This window comes from Staurois parvus, unplaced genomic scaffold, assembly GCF_062004578.1.
Source record: "Staurois parvus isolate SC_StPar_1 unplaced genomic scaffold, SC_StPar_1.0 ptg000402l, whole genome shotgun sequence".
In the NCBI taxonomy this organism is placed as follows: Eukaryota; Metazoa; Chordata; class Amphibia; order Anura; family Ranidae; genus Staurois; species Staurois parvus.
In genome coordinates, this window is record NW_028318198.1 from 9,622,068 (window position 1) to 9,640,761 (window position 18,694).

General features: G+C 43.5%; 1 protein-coding gene across 1 annotated transcript in view; it reads right to left on the reverse strand.

Annotated features, from left to right (window-relative positions):
* The window catches only part of SLC25A24 (solute carrier family 25 member 24), an 80,076-nt gene that overhangs the window by 17,596 nt on the left and 43,786 nt on the right, over nucleotides 1-18,694 (reverse strand). Inside the window, exons 5-8 of the mRNA XM_089686623.1 lie at nucleotides 16,212-16,370; nucleotides 14,295-14,444; nucleotides 10,367-10,474; nucleotides 6,087-6,254 (exon numbers count right to left, since the gene is read on the reverse strand). Of these exons, the coding sequence (XP_089542749.1) occupies nucleotides 6,087-6,254; nucleotides 10,367-10,474; nucleotides 14,295-14,444; nucleotides 16,212-16,370 (585 nt within the window). The remainder of the gene's footprint in view (nucleotides 1-6,086; nucleotides 6,255-10,366; nucleotides 10,475-14,294; nucleotides 14,445-16,211; nucleotides 16,371-18,694) is intronic.

Below are 18,694 nucleotides of genomic sequence, written 5' to 3' on the forward strand. Positions count from 1 at the left end.
AGACACATAGCACAAACACACATGAAGATTTCTGAGCTTTAAAAGGGACAGTTCACCATTATATATAGTTTGTTTGGTATATGTATATATTCATTTAACACTTATATGTGCAAGTCCTTGGTGATGTATGTGTATGTGTGAAGAATACATTGGATGTAGCACATATTTTCTGTCACGCACACAAGTCTTGTCCACACTGTTTGTATTATGAGCACTATTTGAGTTGATATTGCTGCGCTGCATTTTCTATATTAAGTATACACATCTTTTCTTTACAATGATAGATACAATAGGCTTAGGCTCCATGTACACGGGACACTTCTGAACGATGGAAACGGACTGCTGGAAAACGTAGGTTAAAAATGTCTGTTTAGCTGCGTTTGCATACCGCGTTTATGCGCGTTTGCATTTAGAAGAGTTTTTTAAGATAACTTCAGGAGACCTTCTAAAATGCTCAGAATGCACTGAAAAAAACAGTAACAAATTACCTATTTCAGACATTTTGAGATAAATGGAGAGAGCAGAAGCAAAGAGCGCAGTATGTGTTGAGATTAGCTGTCTTTTTTTGTGGCGTTTGCATGTGTTCCAGCTCATTTCTGTGCAGAAATTATTGCAGCAGTGTCTAACATTTTTTTTCATGCGAAACCTCAAAGTATGGTGTACCGGGTCCATTTGAGTACTGGGAAAACGCTTTGCATGCATTATTCATGATGAAAAAAGGCTCTGGACAGCATCTGGAAATCGAAGCGTTAAAACAATTTTCCAAACGCAAACGCTTATAAAAGCGGTTAGACATGTTTACAAGCGTTTGAAACGTTGATAAAATCTACTCCTTGGTTGTCATGTGACGTCACAGCTGCATCATTCTGACTTTAGGTTCACACCTAAGCGTTTTCTGCAGCATTTTGCAGAAATGCAGTGCTGTCCATTTAACATGATTTCCTATGGGACACATTCACATCTTTGCGTTTTACCCGATGCATTTTTTTTTAAAGGGTCAGGGACTTTTTTGAACACAAAAAGTTGCTTTTCTGGCTACATACATAGTTGCATAGTTAGTCTGGCTGAAAAAAAAACAAAAGTCCATCCAGTTCAACCATAAAAAAAAAAAAAAAAAGTTATAATCCTGTACCCACAGTTGATCCAGAGGAAGGCAAAAAAAAAACAGCAAAGAAAAAAATTCCTTCCTGATCCTCTGAGAGGCAATCGGATATTCCCTGGATCAACTTTACCTATAAACGTTAGTATCCAGTTATATTCTGTGTATCTAAGAAAGAATCCAGGCCTTTTTATAGCAATCCACTGAGCTGGCCAGAACCAACTCTTGAGGGAGTCTATTCCACATTTTCACAGCTCTTACTGTGAAGAAACCTTTCCGTGTTTGGAGATTATATTTCTTTTCCTCCAGACGTAAAGAGTGCCCCCTTGTCCAATGTGATGACCTCAGGGTGAATAGCTCTACACCGAGTTCACTATATGAACCACTGATGTATTTATACATGGAGATCATATCCCCCCTTAATCTCCTCTTCTCAAGAGAGAATAATTTCAGTTCCTCTAATCTTTCCTCATAGCTGAGCTCCTCCATACCCCTTATCAGTTTGGTTGCCCTTCTCTGTACTTTCTCCAGTTCCCCAATGTTCTTTTTGTGAATTGGTGCCCAAAACTGAACTGCATATTCCAGATGAGGTATTACTAATGATTTGTACAGGGGTAAAATTATATATTTCTCTCTGGTTCTATAAACTTCAATGGAAATGCAGCAGAAAAGCATATAGTGTGTTTTTGATGCGTTTTAAATCTGCCTAGAAACAAGAAAAATAAAAAAATTAATGCAAAACGCGTTAAAAAAACAAGTGCAAAAACATAAAATGCAATGCAGAAATGGCTCAAACGCTAACTGCTTAGGTGTGAACCTAGTCTTAACTATAGTGGGAGAGCATGTCAGTTTAGTAAGGGTGGACTTAATTAGGTGAACAATGAAGTAGTTCCACCTCTGTGGCTTATGTTACACACAGTGGGTGGGCAGGATTACATCACACAGTAGGCTGGCTGGCGGGTGGGAATATGTAACACAATGGGCAGGCTGGCTAACATTGAAAACAGTGGAGAATTAACTTCCACTTTCTGTGCTGCATTCCAGAACCAACTGCAGTTCTGACAGTGGCTGCCAGCTGAAGCCTTGCTGTGAAAACTGAAGCTGGTTCTGGGATGCAGCAACAGACAGGAAGGTACTGTGATGTAAGCAGGCACCGTACTGTCAGTAATCCCACCCACCTGCTGTGTAATGCAAGACCTCCCACTGCCTGCCTGCTGTGTGACACAATGTCACCCATGACAAGTAATGTCATCCACAGATAGAAGCCTCCCCACTGTGTGCAGGTAAATAAGCCTGCCCCCTTACTAAATGAACAAGAGCTGGAAGGGTCATGGCCACACAACTGACCACAGGAGATACAGGCATGCCGTGTATCAGCACAGCATCCCATAACTCCTAGCAGTGATCACAGGAATGCAAACTGATCAGAGCAGCACAGATCAGCTGCCATGGCTGCCGTGGTCAGTTTGAAACAGAACCCAGGAGAACCAGATGGATTACAAGGTTTTTCACAAGCCTAAGAGACTAATTAAAACAAAAACATAGAAACACAGAAGAGTGATGGTGGTAAAAAAAAAAAAGAAAAAAAAAGATAGTATAGATCCATGTTTATCCCAAGCATGTTTGCAGCCACTTACTGTAGACTGACTCAATACCTCTGCTGGAAGTCTATTCCAAGCATCAGCTACTCTTTCAGATTAAAAAAAAAACAAAAAAAAAACAATTTCTAAGATTAATTTTGAACTTTCCTCCAGTTACTTTGAGGTCATGTCCCCCTGTTCTTGATCTTGGCTTCATATTGAAAATTTTTCTCTCCGGAATCTTATTTACCCCTCTTGATGTATTTAAAGATTTCACTTATGTCTCCTCTTTCCCATCTTTCCTCCAGACTGTACATATTAAGTTCCTGAAGTATCTCCTGATATGTTTTATCCCCAAGACCTATCACTATTTTGTTACCTGTCTCTAGACTCATTCTATCTTATCAATATCTTTCTGTAAGTGAGGTCTCCAGAACTGGACACAGTATTCTAAGGCAAATGGCAGCTTGAAAGAGCTCAGTACAGCATTTTTTTTACTGATCTAAAATGCAGCCCATTGTTTACAATGTGCCTGTACACACAGGGTGCTGCATATTCTTGAGTGAAGAAAAAAGAAAAAATGTGTGCTTCCAGTCAGTATTTTTTGTCGGTACACATAAATATTAGTGGCTATGCATAGGAATTGTGTGCGTGAATGCAGATTCGTGTGAATATGCGTAAAAACAAACATCTGAAATTATGTCCACAAATGCTAAGGTTCAAACATCAGTGCCATGGGCAGGAGACCTAAATGAGTTCGAACTAAAAATCTGTATATGTATAACGATCAAAATATGTGAACTATATGTAAGCACGCGCGCACACATGCCATCTTATTTTATGGGGTAACATACACTTTAGGCTAAAAACACTGGGGGTTTACTACTACTTTATGCTTCGTTTTAGAACAAAAGTGCCAGAAGGAGTCTGATTGTATGATCATTACATGGAATAAAGCTATTAAAACAGGATATAAATCAGATCTAAAAAGTCTAATCAAAACAGTATTATACCCCAAACTAAAAATGTAATATGTTGTATATCTAATATTATTAGATATGGTGCCTGCATTCGTTTTCTTTTTTTTAGGCTTTCTTCCCCTCGGTTTTCACCTGGTCATCCAGCCAGTAACACACCTCTTGTATTAGAGTGAATACACTCTGGATGAAGGACAAACAGAGACTCTTTTGGACAGAAGTGCTGTCCATCTGGTGGGGAGGGGAGTGTTAGGCCTTATGCACAATGTATGCTATTGATGCTTTTTTCTCCTACAAGAGTTTAGCAGCAACACAAATGAAGAATAAATGCAGAAAAAAAATGCAGAAAAAAAAAAAACGTGTTTTGCATGCACTTTAATGTGCGTTTCTGCATCTAGTGTTCATACATTCTATTGACCATAATTCTGACCATTAAGATGGATCAGTGCAGGAATGCACCTAGCGATAACGCACATTAATGAGAGTTATTGTGCGTTAAGGAACTTCTGAGTGGTTTGTATGCTCAAAAGTTCCCCTCTTGAACGTACAAGTGATTTTTTTTTCTGCCTCTAAACTCCCGTCAGTAAACTCCTGGAAATGCCTATAGTGTACATGGACACATAGGCTAAGATGGAGGAGAGTAAACAGAGAAAGAAAAAAAAAAAAAGCTGAGAAAAAAAAAAAAGGAGCTGCAGTGTGCATGAGGCCTTAGATCAGTGATGGCGAACCTTTTTGAGCCCGAGTGCCCAAACTGCAACCCAAAAACCAACTTATTTCTTTCAAAGTGCCAACACTGCAATGAAACCTGAATATCGAGCTTTTGGTTTAGAAAAAACAACTCGTACAGTAGTGCAAACTAATTAACAGTACAGGGATGACCAGAGACTGCGGACAGTACAGGGATGACCAGAGACTGCAGACACAGTACAGGGATGACCAGAGACTGCAGACACAGTACAGGGATGACCAGAGACTGCAGACACAGTACAGGGATGACCAGAGACTGCAGACACAGTACAGGGATGACCAGAGACTGCAGACACAGTACAGGGATGACCAGAGACTGCGGACACAGTACAGGGATGACCAGAGACTGCGGACACAGTACAGGGATGACCAGAGACTGCGGACACAGTACAGGGATGACCAGAGACTGCGGACAGTACAGGGATGACCAGAGACTGCGGACAGTACAGGGATGACCAGAGACTGCGGACAGTACAGGGATGACCAGAGACTGCGGACAGTACAGGGATGACCAGAGACTGCGGACAGTACAGGGATGACCAGAGACTGCGGACAGTACAGGAGATGACCAGAGACTGCGGACAGTACAGGAGATGACCAGAGACTGCGGACAGCACAGGGATGACCAGAGACTGCGGACAGCACAGGGATGACCAAAGACTGCAGACAGTACAGGGATGACCAGAGACTGCGGACAGTACAGATGACTGCTGACCTTTGGGGAGGGAGGGGGAGCGGGTACCTGAATATGACAGGTACCCGCTCTTACTTCCGCAGAGTTTTTTTTTTATCTTACCTGTTCCTCTATACAGCCGCGCGTTGTCTTCCCGGCTTCTGTAGTGTGGGCGCTCGTCGGACAGCCGGATGCCCAGTGCGCATGCACGAGAAGCGCTGCGCTTTGTGATTGGTCCGGCGGCTTCTGGGATCTGTCATGTGTCCCAGGTACCGCCTTACCATTCACAAAGAGCACTGCTTCTTGCGCATGTGCACTTGGGACCCGGCTGTCACGCACACTACAGAAGCCGGGAAGACAGCGCGCCGCTGGATAGAGGGACAGGTACGGTTCCACTGCAGAGCTGAGCGGCCGGCCCGGTATTCTGACACGGCGGCGGTGGAAATACCGGACCGGCCGCTCTATATTCGCTCCATAAGACGCACTGACATTTTCCCCCCTTTTTTGGGGGAAAAAAAAGTGCGTCTTATGGAGCGAAAAATACGGTATTCTCCTGGCGTGCCCACAGATAAGGCTCGGCGTGCCGGCTGTGGCACGCGTGCCACGGGCTCGCCATCACTGCCTTAGATGTACTAGCAGATTTAGATACACCAACAAATTTAAGCCAAACTCCAGCTAACACCATATACGCAATTACAGCAAACAGTTTTTTTTTCCTTTTGGGATAAAGATTTTATATAAACGAACAAAAGAGGACCATTGTAAGCACCCCTGTCAATGGAAAATGGTTTGTCTCAACCCTCTAACTGCTACATCTATAGGACAGCTTGTTCTGCTGAAAAACAGACCTCCTGGCTAGATCACCAGGTGAATCTAAAAGAAAGAAAGCCTAAAACAGAAAACTGATGCAGCAACCACATCTAAGAACTGGCAGTTTGCAATATAATAAATGTTTGCTTTTGGGTTTAATGCTTCAATCATACAGCAATATATAAAAGACTAAAGAATACCTCATATATGGCAAGGTCAATGCCTGCATAGGGAATGATTCCCAGGATATTGGGAATATATCCTTTATAAAAAGCCCGAACACCTTCCTTTTTTAGAATCTTCTTAGCACAGTCAAACATTCCATTATATTGTCCGGTCTTTCCCACAGCTAAACGAGTCTTCATAACCTGGAAAACAACCAACCTTCAGCTACATAATACACATATACAAATGTTTTGCTGATTTACATCTTATTCAGAAATCATTCACTTATTCCAAGTTGATTTTAGAAAAACGGGGCTTCCCTGCTAGGTACATTCACCCTCTCTATTTGTCCTCAGTGGCATCTCTACACTATCTGGCATTTGGTGCTGATATGAGCACCCCTTCCGCCTCAAACATCACAATATATTATTGTTAATGGGACATATGTTAGGAGGGATAAAAGATGGAATATCCCACTGTGCCCACTCAACTATCCCGGCTAATCCTCAGCATCTCACACACCATTAATGATGCCATTTATCTTGCCAGCAGATAAGCTGTGCAGTGGCATCCATAAACAAATCCATGCTGCCCTCACTCACTGGTGCTTTTAAAAAGGTACTTTCTTAGCCTCAGCAGATTGCCTGCACATTACATATAAATCTGTACCTAAAATATTTTCAAATACAGATATTGTTGTACTATATTCGAAAATGTTTTAGATGCAGTTTTGTATGTAAAGTGCTCAACCAGCTTGAATGTTCAGCATTGTAAGTCCACTCTGTAGCATGTTTTTCTCTCTGGATCATGCTAAAAAAACTGTGGATCTGCAGTAATAAACATACATGGCAGTTTTCTCTATAATCTAGCAGTGCATTGCTCCATCCTAATATCAGACAGGCTAAAGCATAAAACAAACAAACACACACTTAAAACAAACAAAAAACCCATCAATGACAGTTTTCTGACAGTTGTTCTCTTTAAAACTAGCAGTACCTAGATTTAGACAAGCCTTTTGCACCAGTTTCATTAACATTACAGATTCTTAACCGCCTTTCATCCAGCCGGTGTACATAAATGGTGGAAAGGAGCAGTGCTGATGGGGGTGGATGTACTCGTACATCCTATGCGTCAGCAGCTCGGGCACAGCTCCTAGAGCACACACTGGCGAGCCCGGTAATCGCAGTTTCCCTAAGACACAGTGGAACATATGCTCAGGTACAGGACCATTGAAACTGGCCCTGTATCATGTGATTGCTGTGAAAAATCACATCAATCACACATCTAAACAAAGATTGCAAGCATGCAGTCTTTGATCCATTCCCTTTCACAGGAATCAGCTGTGAGAGGGAACTGAATGCTTCCTACAGTGATCAAGACTGTAGGAATCTGTGTGAGAAAAAAAAAATACAACCATCCCCTGAACAGAACAGTGTCATTACAGTGACATTGTACTGCTCTCTGTATTGATAAGAAACATTGGCTGCTACACTGATGACATTGTATACCAGTGCAGCAGCCATTGGCTCTGATCAATAACAGCTACAGCAGTACAATGTCACCATAGTGACACTGCACTACTCTGGCTGGTGGCAGTATGTATTTTTTTAATGTAACCAGAGCAAGTGAAGTGTACTGCTTTGGCAGTGATATGAGACAATGGCTGGCAAAAATGACATTCAATGTCATTATAGAAGATATCCACTGTACATGATCACTGCCACAGCAGTACAATGTCCCCAGACCAGTGCAGCCAGTCACAGTGTCCCCTATTCACCACACCAGTCCCAGTGTCCCCATAAGGTCTTGTTCACATATGTAGTACTCTCTGAAGGACAATCTGTGTTTGGTTCTCTCTTCAGAGAGCATTTGACAGGTGGTGCAGAGGTGCTGTATCGCCTCCTTACCACCTGCTTTAACCTCTTTGATCCTGCACAAGCAACCCCTTTCACTTGAATGGGTTGTGATCGACTTCTGCTATGCTTGCTTAACTAGTTGCCGACCGCAGATAGCCGAATGACGGCTGCACTGCGGCCGGCCAGTTCTGGGTGGACGTCATATGACGTCCTCCCAGAACGCGCTCTCCTGCGCGCCCCAGGGGGCGCACACCCGGTGATCTCCGTGATCGCTGTGTCCTATGGACACAGCTGATCACGTTATGTGGTAAAAGGCCAATCACAGCGACCTTTTACCACGTGATCAGCCGTGTCCAATGACACGCTGATCACTGGGAAATTCAATTGCCGGTTCTCGGCTGCACTTTCCTCACGCTGTCAGATCGTGAGGAAAGTACTGCCGAGAACCGGCAGTTGTCAGAGTGAGGATCGGCACCGATCATCGGGGCACTGATGATCAGTGCCCTGATGATCGGTGCCCAGCAGTGCCACCCACAAGTTCTGCCTATCTGTGCCCAGCAGTGCGCCCACTAGCTCCGCCCACCTGTGCCCAGCAGAGCACCCACCTGTGCCTAGCAGATCACCCACCTGTGCCCAGCAGTGCACCCACCTGTGCCCAGCAGTGCAGTGTCACACACCTGTGCCCAGAAGTGCCACTTACCTGTGCCCAGAAGTGCCACCCACCTGTGCCCACCAGTGCCCACCAGTGCCCACCCACCAGTGCCCACCCACCAGTGCCGCCCAGCTGTGCTGCCAGTCAGTGCCACCAGTCAGTGCCCAGCGGTTGTGCCAGTCAGTGCCGCCGGTCAGTGCCCAGCAGTGATGCCAGTCAGTGCCGTCTATCAGTACCCATCATCAGTGTCACCTATCAGTGCCGCCTATCAGTGCTGCACATTAGTGCCGCCTATCCGTGACACCTCATTAGTGCTGCCTATCAGTGCCGCCTATCCGTGCCACCTCATTAGTGCTGCCTATCAGTGCCCTTTAGTGCTGCCTATCAGTGCCCATCAGTGCCGCCTATCAGTGCCCATCAGTGCTGCCTCATCAACGCACATCAGTGAAGGAGAAAAATTACCTGTTTGAAAAATTTTATAATAGAAACAAAGAAACTTTTTTTTTTTTTCAAATTTTTTGCAATTTTTTTGTTTATAGCGCAAAAAGTAAAACACCCAGTGGCGATTAAATACCACCAAAAGAAAGCTCTATTTGTGAGAAAAAAATGATCAAAATTTCATATGGGTACAATGTTGCATGACCGCGCAATTGTCAATCAAAGTGCGGCAGCGCTGAAAGCTGAAAATTGGCCTGGTAAATAAGGGGGTATAAGTGCCTGGTAGGCAAGTGGTTAAAGTGGGTACAAATCCTGCTACAGCTGTGAAGCAAAGCACTACAGCCATGGCGTGTGTACACTCTTGGCCACTGCCTCTGCAACTGAATAGGGGAGAGGTTAGAGTAGGTAAAGCAGCATCTCAACCACAAGGTTTTACTGCAGCCATATTACAGGAGAAGATCAGAGACTGCAGAAATACTACAGGAGATGGTTAGAGACTGCAGACATATTACAGGAGAGTATCAGAGACAGCAGAAATACTACAGGAGATGGTTAGAGACTGCAGACATATTACAAGAGATGATCAGATACATTACAGGAGATAAGAGACTGCAGACATATTACAGGGGAGGATCAGAGACTGTGGAAATACTACAGAAGATGACCAGAGACTGCTCACATACTACAAGAGAAGATCAGAGACTGCAGAAATACTACAGGAGATAATCATAGACTGCAGACATACTACAGGAGATGGTCAGAGACTGCATAAATACTACATGAGAGGATTAGAGACTGCAGACATATTACAGGAGATGATCAGACACTGCACTGCAGCCCGACTGAGCCACTGAGGAGAGAGGGGGGGGGGGTCGCAGGGCTGAGTCGCAGTGGTGCCTTTAGGGCCAGCAGCTTTCCCTGGGAGCACTGCTTGAGGGGGAGGAGCCAGGAGCTCCGGGCCGGGACCCGAAAAGAAGGGGCTTGGGGCTGCCCTCTGCAAAACCATTACACACAGCAGATAAGTATAGACATGTTTGTTTGTTTTTTTAAACAAAGCTTTAGTGTCACTCTAATACAATGCATTTGTTCTTCTATAACACACTGTATTGGTATGCTTATTTTAGGGAACAATTTGTAAAAGGAGAGCACAGATGAATCAATACGCTCATTCTGTCTCCTAAGGGGAGTGCAACACCAAATGGTATCTCAGCCCAGTAACCCAAAACACAGAGATCTCACTGCATAAATTCCTAAGAGCCATAGGAAAGGCAAGTTAACTGAGCAGTATCCCACTAGAACAACCACAGGTGTCTGGTAGGTTGATCATTTCATGAATTTAAATTCATCATAACAAGATAGATTCCAATACCTCCATAGGATATATCGAGGTCTGTGCTGTTGCTCCAGCCAAAGACCCAGCTACAAATCTCTCTGCAGTACCCAACTTCCCACTTTCAGACGTAAATAGCTTCTTGTACTGAAAGAAAAAGAAAACAAGACATGTTTTGTGTACATTTTTACATAATACAAAAAAACAAGAATAACCCTATAAAACATATATGCAGAATTCAGGAAATGGGCTTTATTCCTGAGCACTGCATATATGCGCTCCTGTGTTTGTGCTAGAAACACGCTTGATCACGCCCTCCCTGCACCGAGACACAGCTGTTACCAACAGCACCAGATTGTGGTCTAACAATCAGAAGCCGGGAGAACCAGCTCCTGATCATGTGATCACTGTGATTAGCCAATCAAAGTGATCACAACTAGACCCATACCAGTGTTTCTCCTCTGTAAAGTAAAAAAAAGATACATTCTATGTTTTCTTCCATGCTAGAAGAGAAGTCTGAAAAAAAACCCAAAAAAAATAAAACAAAAAAAATGGATTGATGTAATGAAGGAGGAGGAAGAGGAAGAGGAGGAAGAGGAGGGAGGAGGAGGGAGAGGGAGGGAGGAGGAGGGAGGGAGGGAGAGGGAGGGAGGGAGGAGGAGGGAGGGACGGAGGAGGAGGGAGGGAGGGAGGGAGGGAGGGAGGGAGGGAGGGAGGAGGAGGGAGGGAGGGAGAGAGGGAGAGAGGGAGAGAGGGAGAGAGGGAGGGAGGGAGAGAGGGAGAGAGGGAGGGAGGGAGGGAGGAGGGAGGGGGAGGAGGGAGGGAGGAGGAGAAGAAAAGGATTAAAAGGCAAGTTCAACTTTAATATTTAATACACATCTTTTGCAGGTAAAAACTGTGCATTTACTATTTTTTTTTTTTTTTTTTTTTTTTTTTTTTTTAGGAGCCTGTAAAAGCATTGCACTGGTGCCATGTAGGCAGTTTCACACTGACAGGAAGAATCGGTGAAGTACCAGAGCGCTCAGCAGTGCCATGGTAGTTCATTGAGAACTACAAGCCGACATCAGTAAAAGATATCGGTACTTGTAGTTGATTAATTCACAGAACTCTATGAATGAATGACGCAGTCGTGTGGGCGGAGCACACTTTCAAAAAGTGACAGCTGGTGGTGGGGGACTTTACCTCATACTGCTTTCGCACAAACGCAGGAGATCACAGAGCCGCTGCAGGAACAGGAACATGTCACGTGTTCCACACTAAGATCGGGTGGAACATGAAACATGATCCAAAGGAGAACTCCTCATTTAATTAGATCAGAGCTTGATCTAGTTTAGCGAGTGTCAGTGTTAGGGCACTTTCCCACTGATGCGGTGTGGTTTTCCTACGCCATGGGTGCAGTGCAGTGTACCCTCAGGTTTCATATGGGTCACCTATGCTTAGATTTATATTGCATCAGGCAGTTTTGGTGCGTTTTCTGAAAGTGCACCAAAATTACTCCATGCAAGACTTGGTGTGCATTCAGAAAACACATCACTGCGCTGCATCTGCGGTGTGAGAAAACCGCAACACATCAGTGTGAAAGTGCCAAAGGGTCAGTATAAGTGTCAGTGTGTTTTAGTTAAAAAAAAACAACTTTCTAGTGTGTTTAGGTAGGGAAAAAAAGTGTTATTGTTTCTTGGCCCTTTGTACTAAGAACAAATAACGCACACATATGTGGTATCACTGCAGTTGTCAGGAGAAGAACTTCTTTCAAAGGTTTTTTTTGGTGGTGGGTTGTGGCAATGGCATAAAAATATACAGCTCATGTTTAAAGAATTGTATTTCTTACTGTTTTGGCCAGTTTTCATTTGATAACAAAACCAAATCCAGAGATATCCCTTAACATTGAACACCAATTAGACCAATCTGTGTTGGAAAAAAAAAACAAAACAAAAAGGTGTCCTTTTATGAAACAGAGATCAGCGGCGATCCTGAGGATCGTTACTGATCTCAGATCATTAGTGGTTTAGGAAACAGAGATGATGTTCTCCGCTGATCATCTCAGCACACAGACTGCCAGTGTATGAAGGAGTGATGTCAGCCCTTCACTGGTGATCTGTGGTCTCCCTCCAGATTCTCCAGTCCAGAAGTGGAGAATCGGAGGGACCGCAAACGAAGCAGCAATAATTTACCACTGCTTAGTAAACGGTGTTTGACTGATCTTACTGTAATCTCACAAGATTATAGTAAAAGCAGCTGTTTTCTAGTGTTCAAAGCGTTTGTAGATTGCTTTTCCCTTCATTTGGAGAACTGATCTACACCGCTTCATAAAAAGGCATTCAGTGGAGAACGGTCTTCTCCAAGAATGCCGGAGAACTGAGCAGCAGTCATTTACCACTGCATGATAAAAGGACACCAAAACGTGGTGTAATCCACCTGGAAACACTAAGGAACTGTGATGAACTGTACAGTTATACTAACACATGCCGAAGTTACAAAATTGGATTTGGGTGTTAACGTTTGTTTTGAGCATAGTCATGAATTGGTTAAACTATGGTGAGCACTATTCTATGGAATTCAGTTAGCCATTGGTGAGAGAATAAAAAATAACTGTATGAAATTAATGTATGAGCAACACTGACACCTTCAGGATGAAAACTGTATTGAACATTCAAGAGGCATTGCAATATGCTACTTTTTAACATACAAGGGACCTTTCCCTCTCAGATCCCCTATGGCAGTGGTGTCCAAACTGTGGTCCGAGGGCCGAATGTGGCCCTTTGCTAGCCTTTATCTGGCCCTTGGGACACTATTCCTCTGACATCAACAGTGGGGCATAATTCCTGCCCTGACACCAACAATGGGGTATTATTCTTCACACTAATACCAATGATGGAGCACTACTCATCCTGTTTCTGACCACCAACCCCTAGGCAATGTTTATTTTCACTAATGCTGGGCCCAGGACATTTTCTACCCCCACTGGCCACAATCTGGCCCCCCAAAAGTCTGAAGGACAGTAAATTGGCCCTTTGTTTGAAAAATTTGGAGACCCCTGCCCTATGGTGTAGCCTCTTTGGCATTTCCTCCTGTACAGGAGGCCATCATTCCGGCACACAGGGACTGTGCTGATGCTGTAAGCGGAGCTGCACATGCGCAGCTCCGTTTACATAACCAGAGAACACTGTGAGCAGACAGGTAGGTGCATTTTATTAAACAACATTGCATGTTTCTTCTGCAATGAGCCGGTCTGTTCACTGTTTGTTATATCGGAACTTCAGTTCTGCTTTAAGCTGTTAAAAATGCAAGCTTTTGGGACCGGATGTGTCTAATGCTACTTCAAGCTTTACCCAAAATGCAAAGTCCTAGTCACTTGCTGTGACCTGAACTAGACACACAAAATAATGTCATCTTCCTTCTGTAAACTACCAATTTCTCCATGGAATGGAGCGGGAGACATGTTAGTAGTCCAGCCTCAGTGGCAATTATGGCATTGTCCATAGATACACTGGAGAAGCAGTAAGAGTAGCCACCCTAGGACAGGAAATGTGTTGTTCACAGGAGTACCAGGTGAAATATAAAAGGAAAAAAAAAAAAGAAAACTTAAAAGTACAGCTACCATATCTAAATGCTGCAGCTACAGGGAGAGTGCTAGCTCTTGTGATGCCAAGGGTGCACTCAATGTGCGGTACATCCCAGGACAAGGCAGGACAGGGTTGATCGTTGACAATGGCAATTTTATTTGGCCAGGCTTTGGAGTTGCCCATCAGTATGGCATTTAAATGTTTCTAAGCCGCAGAGTGTGTGTGTTTTTTTTTTACCTACTGTACTTGGGTCCTTTGACTGAATAGTTTTAATCAGAAGGTGAACTTAGTCTTTAAATGCTGGTCCAACATTCTATTTTTGTTGTCATTCTATGTTGCTCAGGTGGGAGGACTGTTGCACAGGGTTGTACTGTATACTTATGTGTGCATACATTCAGTCTTACCTGTTCATATGCCCAGAATTTCATGGCCGTCTCCGGGGCAATTTTGATGACATTAACTCCATTCCCCCGCCATAGGGATCGGACACCTCCTTCCTTCACCATCTGCTTCAGACCAGCCAACATGTTTGAGTTTCCTTTGGTCCCATGTACCTGACAAAAAAGCATAGAATTCTTCTTGAGGGTCCATACACAATGGCAATAATAAATGCTATTTATACAGGCTTTTGGCTTTTTTTTCCTTCAGCCTGTATAAGCAGCTCTATGTTAGTCTATTGTCCATGCACATTAGGGAGTTTACAGCCATGTTTGCAGAGAAGTGTTTTCAGGCACAAAAAAACCCCAAAACATCAGAATCACATGTTTAAGAGGAGCTTTAGGGTAGAAAAAAGGCTTGATGCAAATAAACACTCATAAATATGCACAAATGTTTAGGAGCCAGGGGCGGACTGACAACTCATGGGGCCCCTGGGCAATAGGTGATCATGGGGCCCCTGTGTCCTTGCCCAAACTCAAAAAAGCCTATGAAAAAGGTACCAGGGGCATCTCATGGGGCCCCCTACTGACCCCGGGCCCTCGGGCAGTGCCCGAGTTTCCAAATGGTCAGTCCGCCCATTAGTGCATAGACATTTGGATGTTTTTACAGCTGCTAGGGGCATCGGGCTTTTTTTTTTTTTTTTTCTACTGCCTCTAATCGGCCGGCATGTTATCCTATGTGTTCATGCACACATAGAACTTTAGCAGCGTTTTGTGTCAGAAAAAGAAACCCACTGCCAGGGAGTTCTGGAGCAGAAGTGTTTTGGCTTGAAAAAAAAAAAAAAAAAGCTTGACACACGTAAACGCGTCAAGACACATGGTAAAGCTAACATTAATTCATTCAAATGACAAGAAACACAGGATTTTTTTTTTTGTCCAGTTACACTTACCTAAGTGGAAGTAGCATCAGACCGATGTTACATCTATCCAACGCCGGCTCTAAATGTGAGAACTCAGCAATCACATAACCGCTGATTGCGAGCGGAGAGTGGTGATTGTCAGTCATCGCTGTCTGCTCTGCCCCCCAGTGCTCACTGGAGCGCTGGGCTGTGGAGGAGGAGGGAGCAGCTGGCTCAGGCTCTCAGCAGATCACGAGAGGCTGAGCCAGTTACAACTCCAAGCTCTGGGGCGGATCCTGACTTTAAAGTCGGGATCTTTCCCCATCCTGAGTGACGTCAGCCGACAGCAAGCTTCAGCCCACTGTCAGCTGAAAACAGGTCACAGGAGTGCAGAACGAACTGCACTCCTGTGATCCCCATGAGAAGTGCAGCCAAAAGATATTTAACTTACTTTAATTTGAAATTAATCAACACCCAAACACTTAAGGTGGGTAAATGTGGTACACACTTACAAGCTTCAAGCGTTTATTTGGCGAAACCGCTTCTGGCTTCTAAGGGAGTTAAAAATGATTGTCCCAGTGCATGAAAAATGACACATTACGATGTACTATTCAGTAACTACTATTCATAAACTTTCTGTATTTCTCAACCTCTATATCCTAAATACTAGAACAAAACAGTTATCTTGTTACTTCACAATTACATTTTTTTGCCAAATATCACTAAAACCATATAAAGACCATATTTTTCTGACCCAAACTGCAATATGGGTTATAGTAACCCTTTTATGGACGACTATCTGGGTTAGAGGTCATTTCATTCCAATTAATTTTAATATCTGGGTAGCTGAAGCAACCTTTTGGTACAAATGTTTTTCCACACCAGTGCCTAACTAATTTTCTGTGTACAGCACATCCAAAAGCGATAAAACTGTAATACAGAACATTATAAATCATTATTGTACGTGCAGATTTTATGTCATTCTTCATGATTTATGCAGGTTCTTTTGGATAAATGTTATTATAAAAAGGAAAGGCTGAAATACCTGCATCATGACTTTTAAACGGTCAAGAGGGGCAGTTCCTGTACGGGACACGGCTCCAGCCATTCCTCCGGCCAAAAGCTGTCTCCACCACTGACCAGTCTTCTTCTCCTCTTCTGTAAACTCATCTGGAATTGTGAGACTGTCACCAATATCCAGGACCTGAAAGTATGAACATAGCATAGTATCCACAATTGTACACAACAATTCCTGTACATGCTTGGGTCCAAATAGTTAGACATTCTGGAGTTAGACAAGAAATGCACAGTTACATTTAACAATCTGAAAACAATGACTGAAACCGACTATCCACAGTATTTGCTTTGATTTAGAATACAAACATTGAGACATTACATTTACAATTTGGGATAGTATGGGTGCTGCTATTGCTTTTGTCTTAAAAATACTATCTGCCTGACTTTTATGGCTTCATTACTGTTTAAGTCACTGGCCCAGAAAATGTACGCAGATCAGGGGTGTCAGGAGAACCTGCATGTTGCTCCAAGCCAGTAACTCAGAAATCACAAAACTCAGAGGGCTAGTACAACAACCAGGCAACTAATATTTTCAGAAGGGAAGGGAAAAATGGCATATTTTCTTTAGGCCCAGTATATTAACCATTTCCCGTCCAGCCCATGAACGGCCGGACGGAAGTATTGCAGGAGCGGGTGGCCGTTTACAAAACGTCCTCCCAGATTCACTGCCTGTGCGCGCTCCCTGGGAGGACACAGCAGAACACCAATCACTGAAAAGGACATCTGTGTGAGGTCCTGATCATGTGCTCACTGATTGGCCAATCAGTGATCACATGAATAGTAGTAAGCAAGATGTCACTTCCGACATCATTGCTTACTACTAGTGAAATCTGTGATCACAGAGGTTACATGGTGCAAGGCTACAGCCTTGTACCATGTGACAAGCTGTGACCAATCACAGCTCTCACAGTATTTCTGAATGGCTGCAAGAATGCAGCCAGAGAGAAGGAGAAATGATTGCTTTTACAGCCTCTATTGGTGTAAAAGCAATCAATGTAAAAAAAAATAAATACATCTTCATCACCCCCCACAAGAAGTACAGCGTCACTATAGTGACACTGTACTGCTAGGGTGACAGTATGTTAAAAAACAAAACAAAAAAAAAAACAAAAAAAAAAAAATAGAAAATGGTCAAAAACATTTTTGAAAAATTATAATTTTTGGCAATAACTAATTTGGGTAATTTTTAAAAAATATAGCTGAATATATTTTGGTCAATATTTATGAAAAAAAGATTTATTTGCAAAATTGTATAAGAAAAACTTTTTTTTCCAAAATGTTTGGATTTTTTCATTTCTATAGCAAAAAAATAAAAATTACCAATGGTGAATAAATACCACCAAAATAAAGTTTTATCCGTCTCAAAAAATTGCTAAAAAATTAATATGGGTACAGTGTTGCATGACCGCGCAACTGTCATTCAAAGTGTGATAGTGCTGAAAGCTGAAAATTGGCCTGGACAGGAAGGGGGTAAAAGTGTCGGGACTTGAAGTGGTTAAAGTGGTTGTAAACCCTTACATATACCCAGTGAATTGACTGGCCTCAAGTGATACACAGAAATGAAACAAATCTTCCTATATAATTAGTACCTGTTTATCTGCAGTCTTCTCTTCTCTAAATCTGTGCAAAGTCCAGAATTTCTAAAGCTTCACTGAAAAGTTCAGAAAAAAGCTCTGAGAGCTGATTGGAGGGTGTGACGAGAGTGACTTTTGGGGGTGGGGGGACCTCTGTATCATCCCCCCAAATCATTATGTTTAACCCAACCTGTGCCTGTTTAAGGGTACAGGGTGTACATGTGAATGTCCCAGTATTGTGCATTTGTGTGTTGTCCTTTGTCTAGGCCACATGGCTGTCCATTGTCTGTTTGCCATGTGCTCCCCCCCATGGTGCTGTGTCTTCCTGTCCAGCCAACTATTATGGGATGTACTGTTTGTGTATTGGTGTGGGGGTTGGTCAATGTCCTTTACCATGTGTTTCATCCCATTGTTCTGTGTCTGGGTGGGATGGGGCGGGCTGATGATGTGTTTCCTGTCCCTGGTTGTCTTTCCCCGCCCTCTGTATAAAACATGTTGTTTTGTGTACAATAAAAGTTGTTGGCTTCCTGTTTTAGTAAGAGCTGGGTGCTGTCTTTTTCCTGAGGGATTTCGAGGGTGTGGTCCTGGGATGGTGTTCGGACAGGGGAAGTTGTGCTATAACGGAAAAACTCAGTGCGGTCTGGGTTCCGGTTCCATTACATTGGTGGCAAGCGGTGGGATTGTGCTTCCAGCTGTAAACACATCCAAACCACCACCGGTATTCAAGAGCAGGAAAAGACGTCAGTCACCCCAGTGGAGATATGGACCTGGCATCAGAGTTCCCAGGGCTGCTGCAGATCATCCTTGCAACATACACCAGGACTGTGTCTACGGATCAGTACCTGGAGCTCAGGCAGCGGATTTGGGAGGTGCTTTG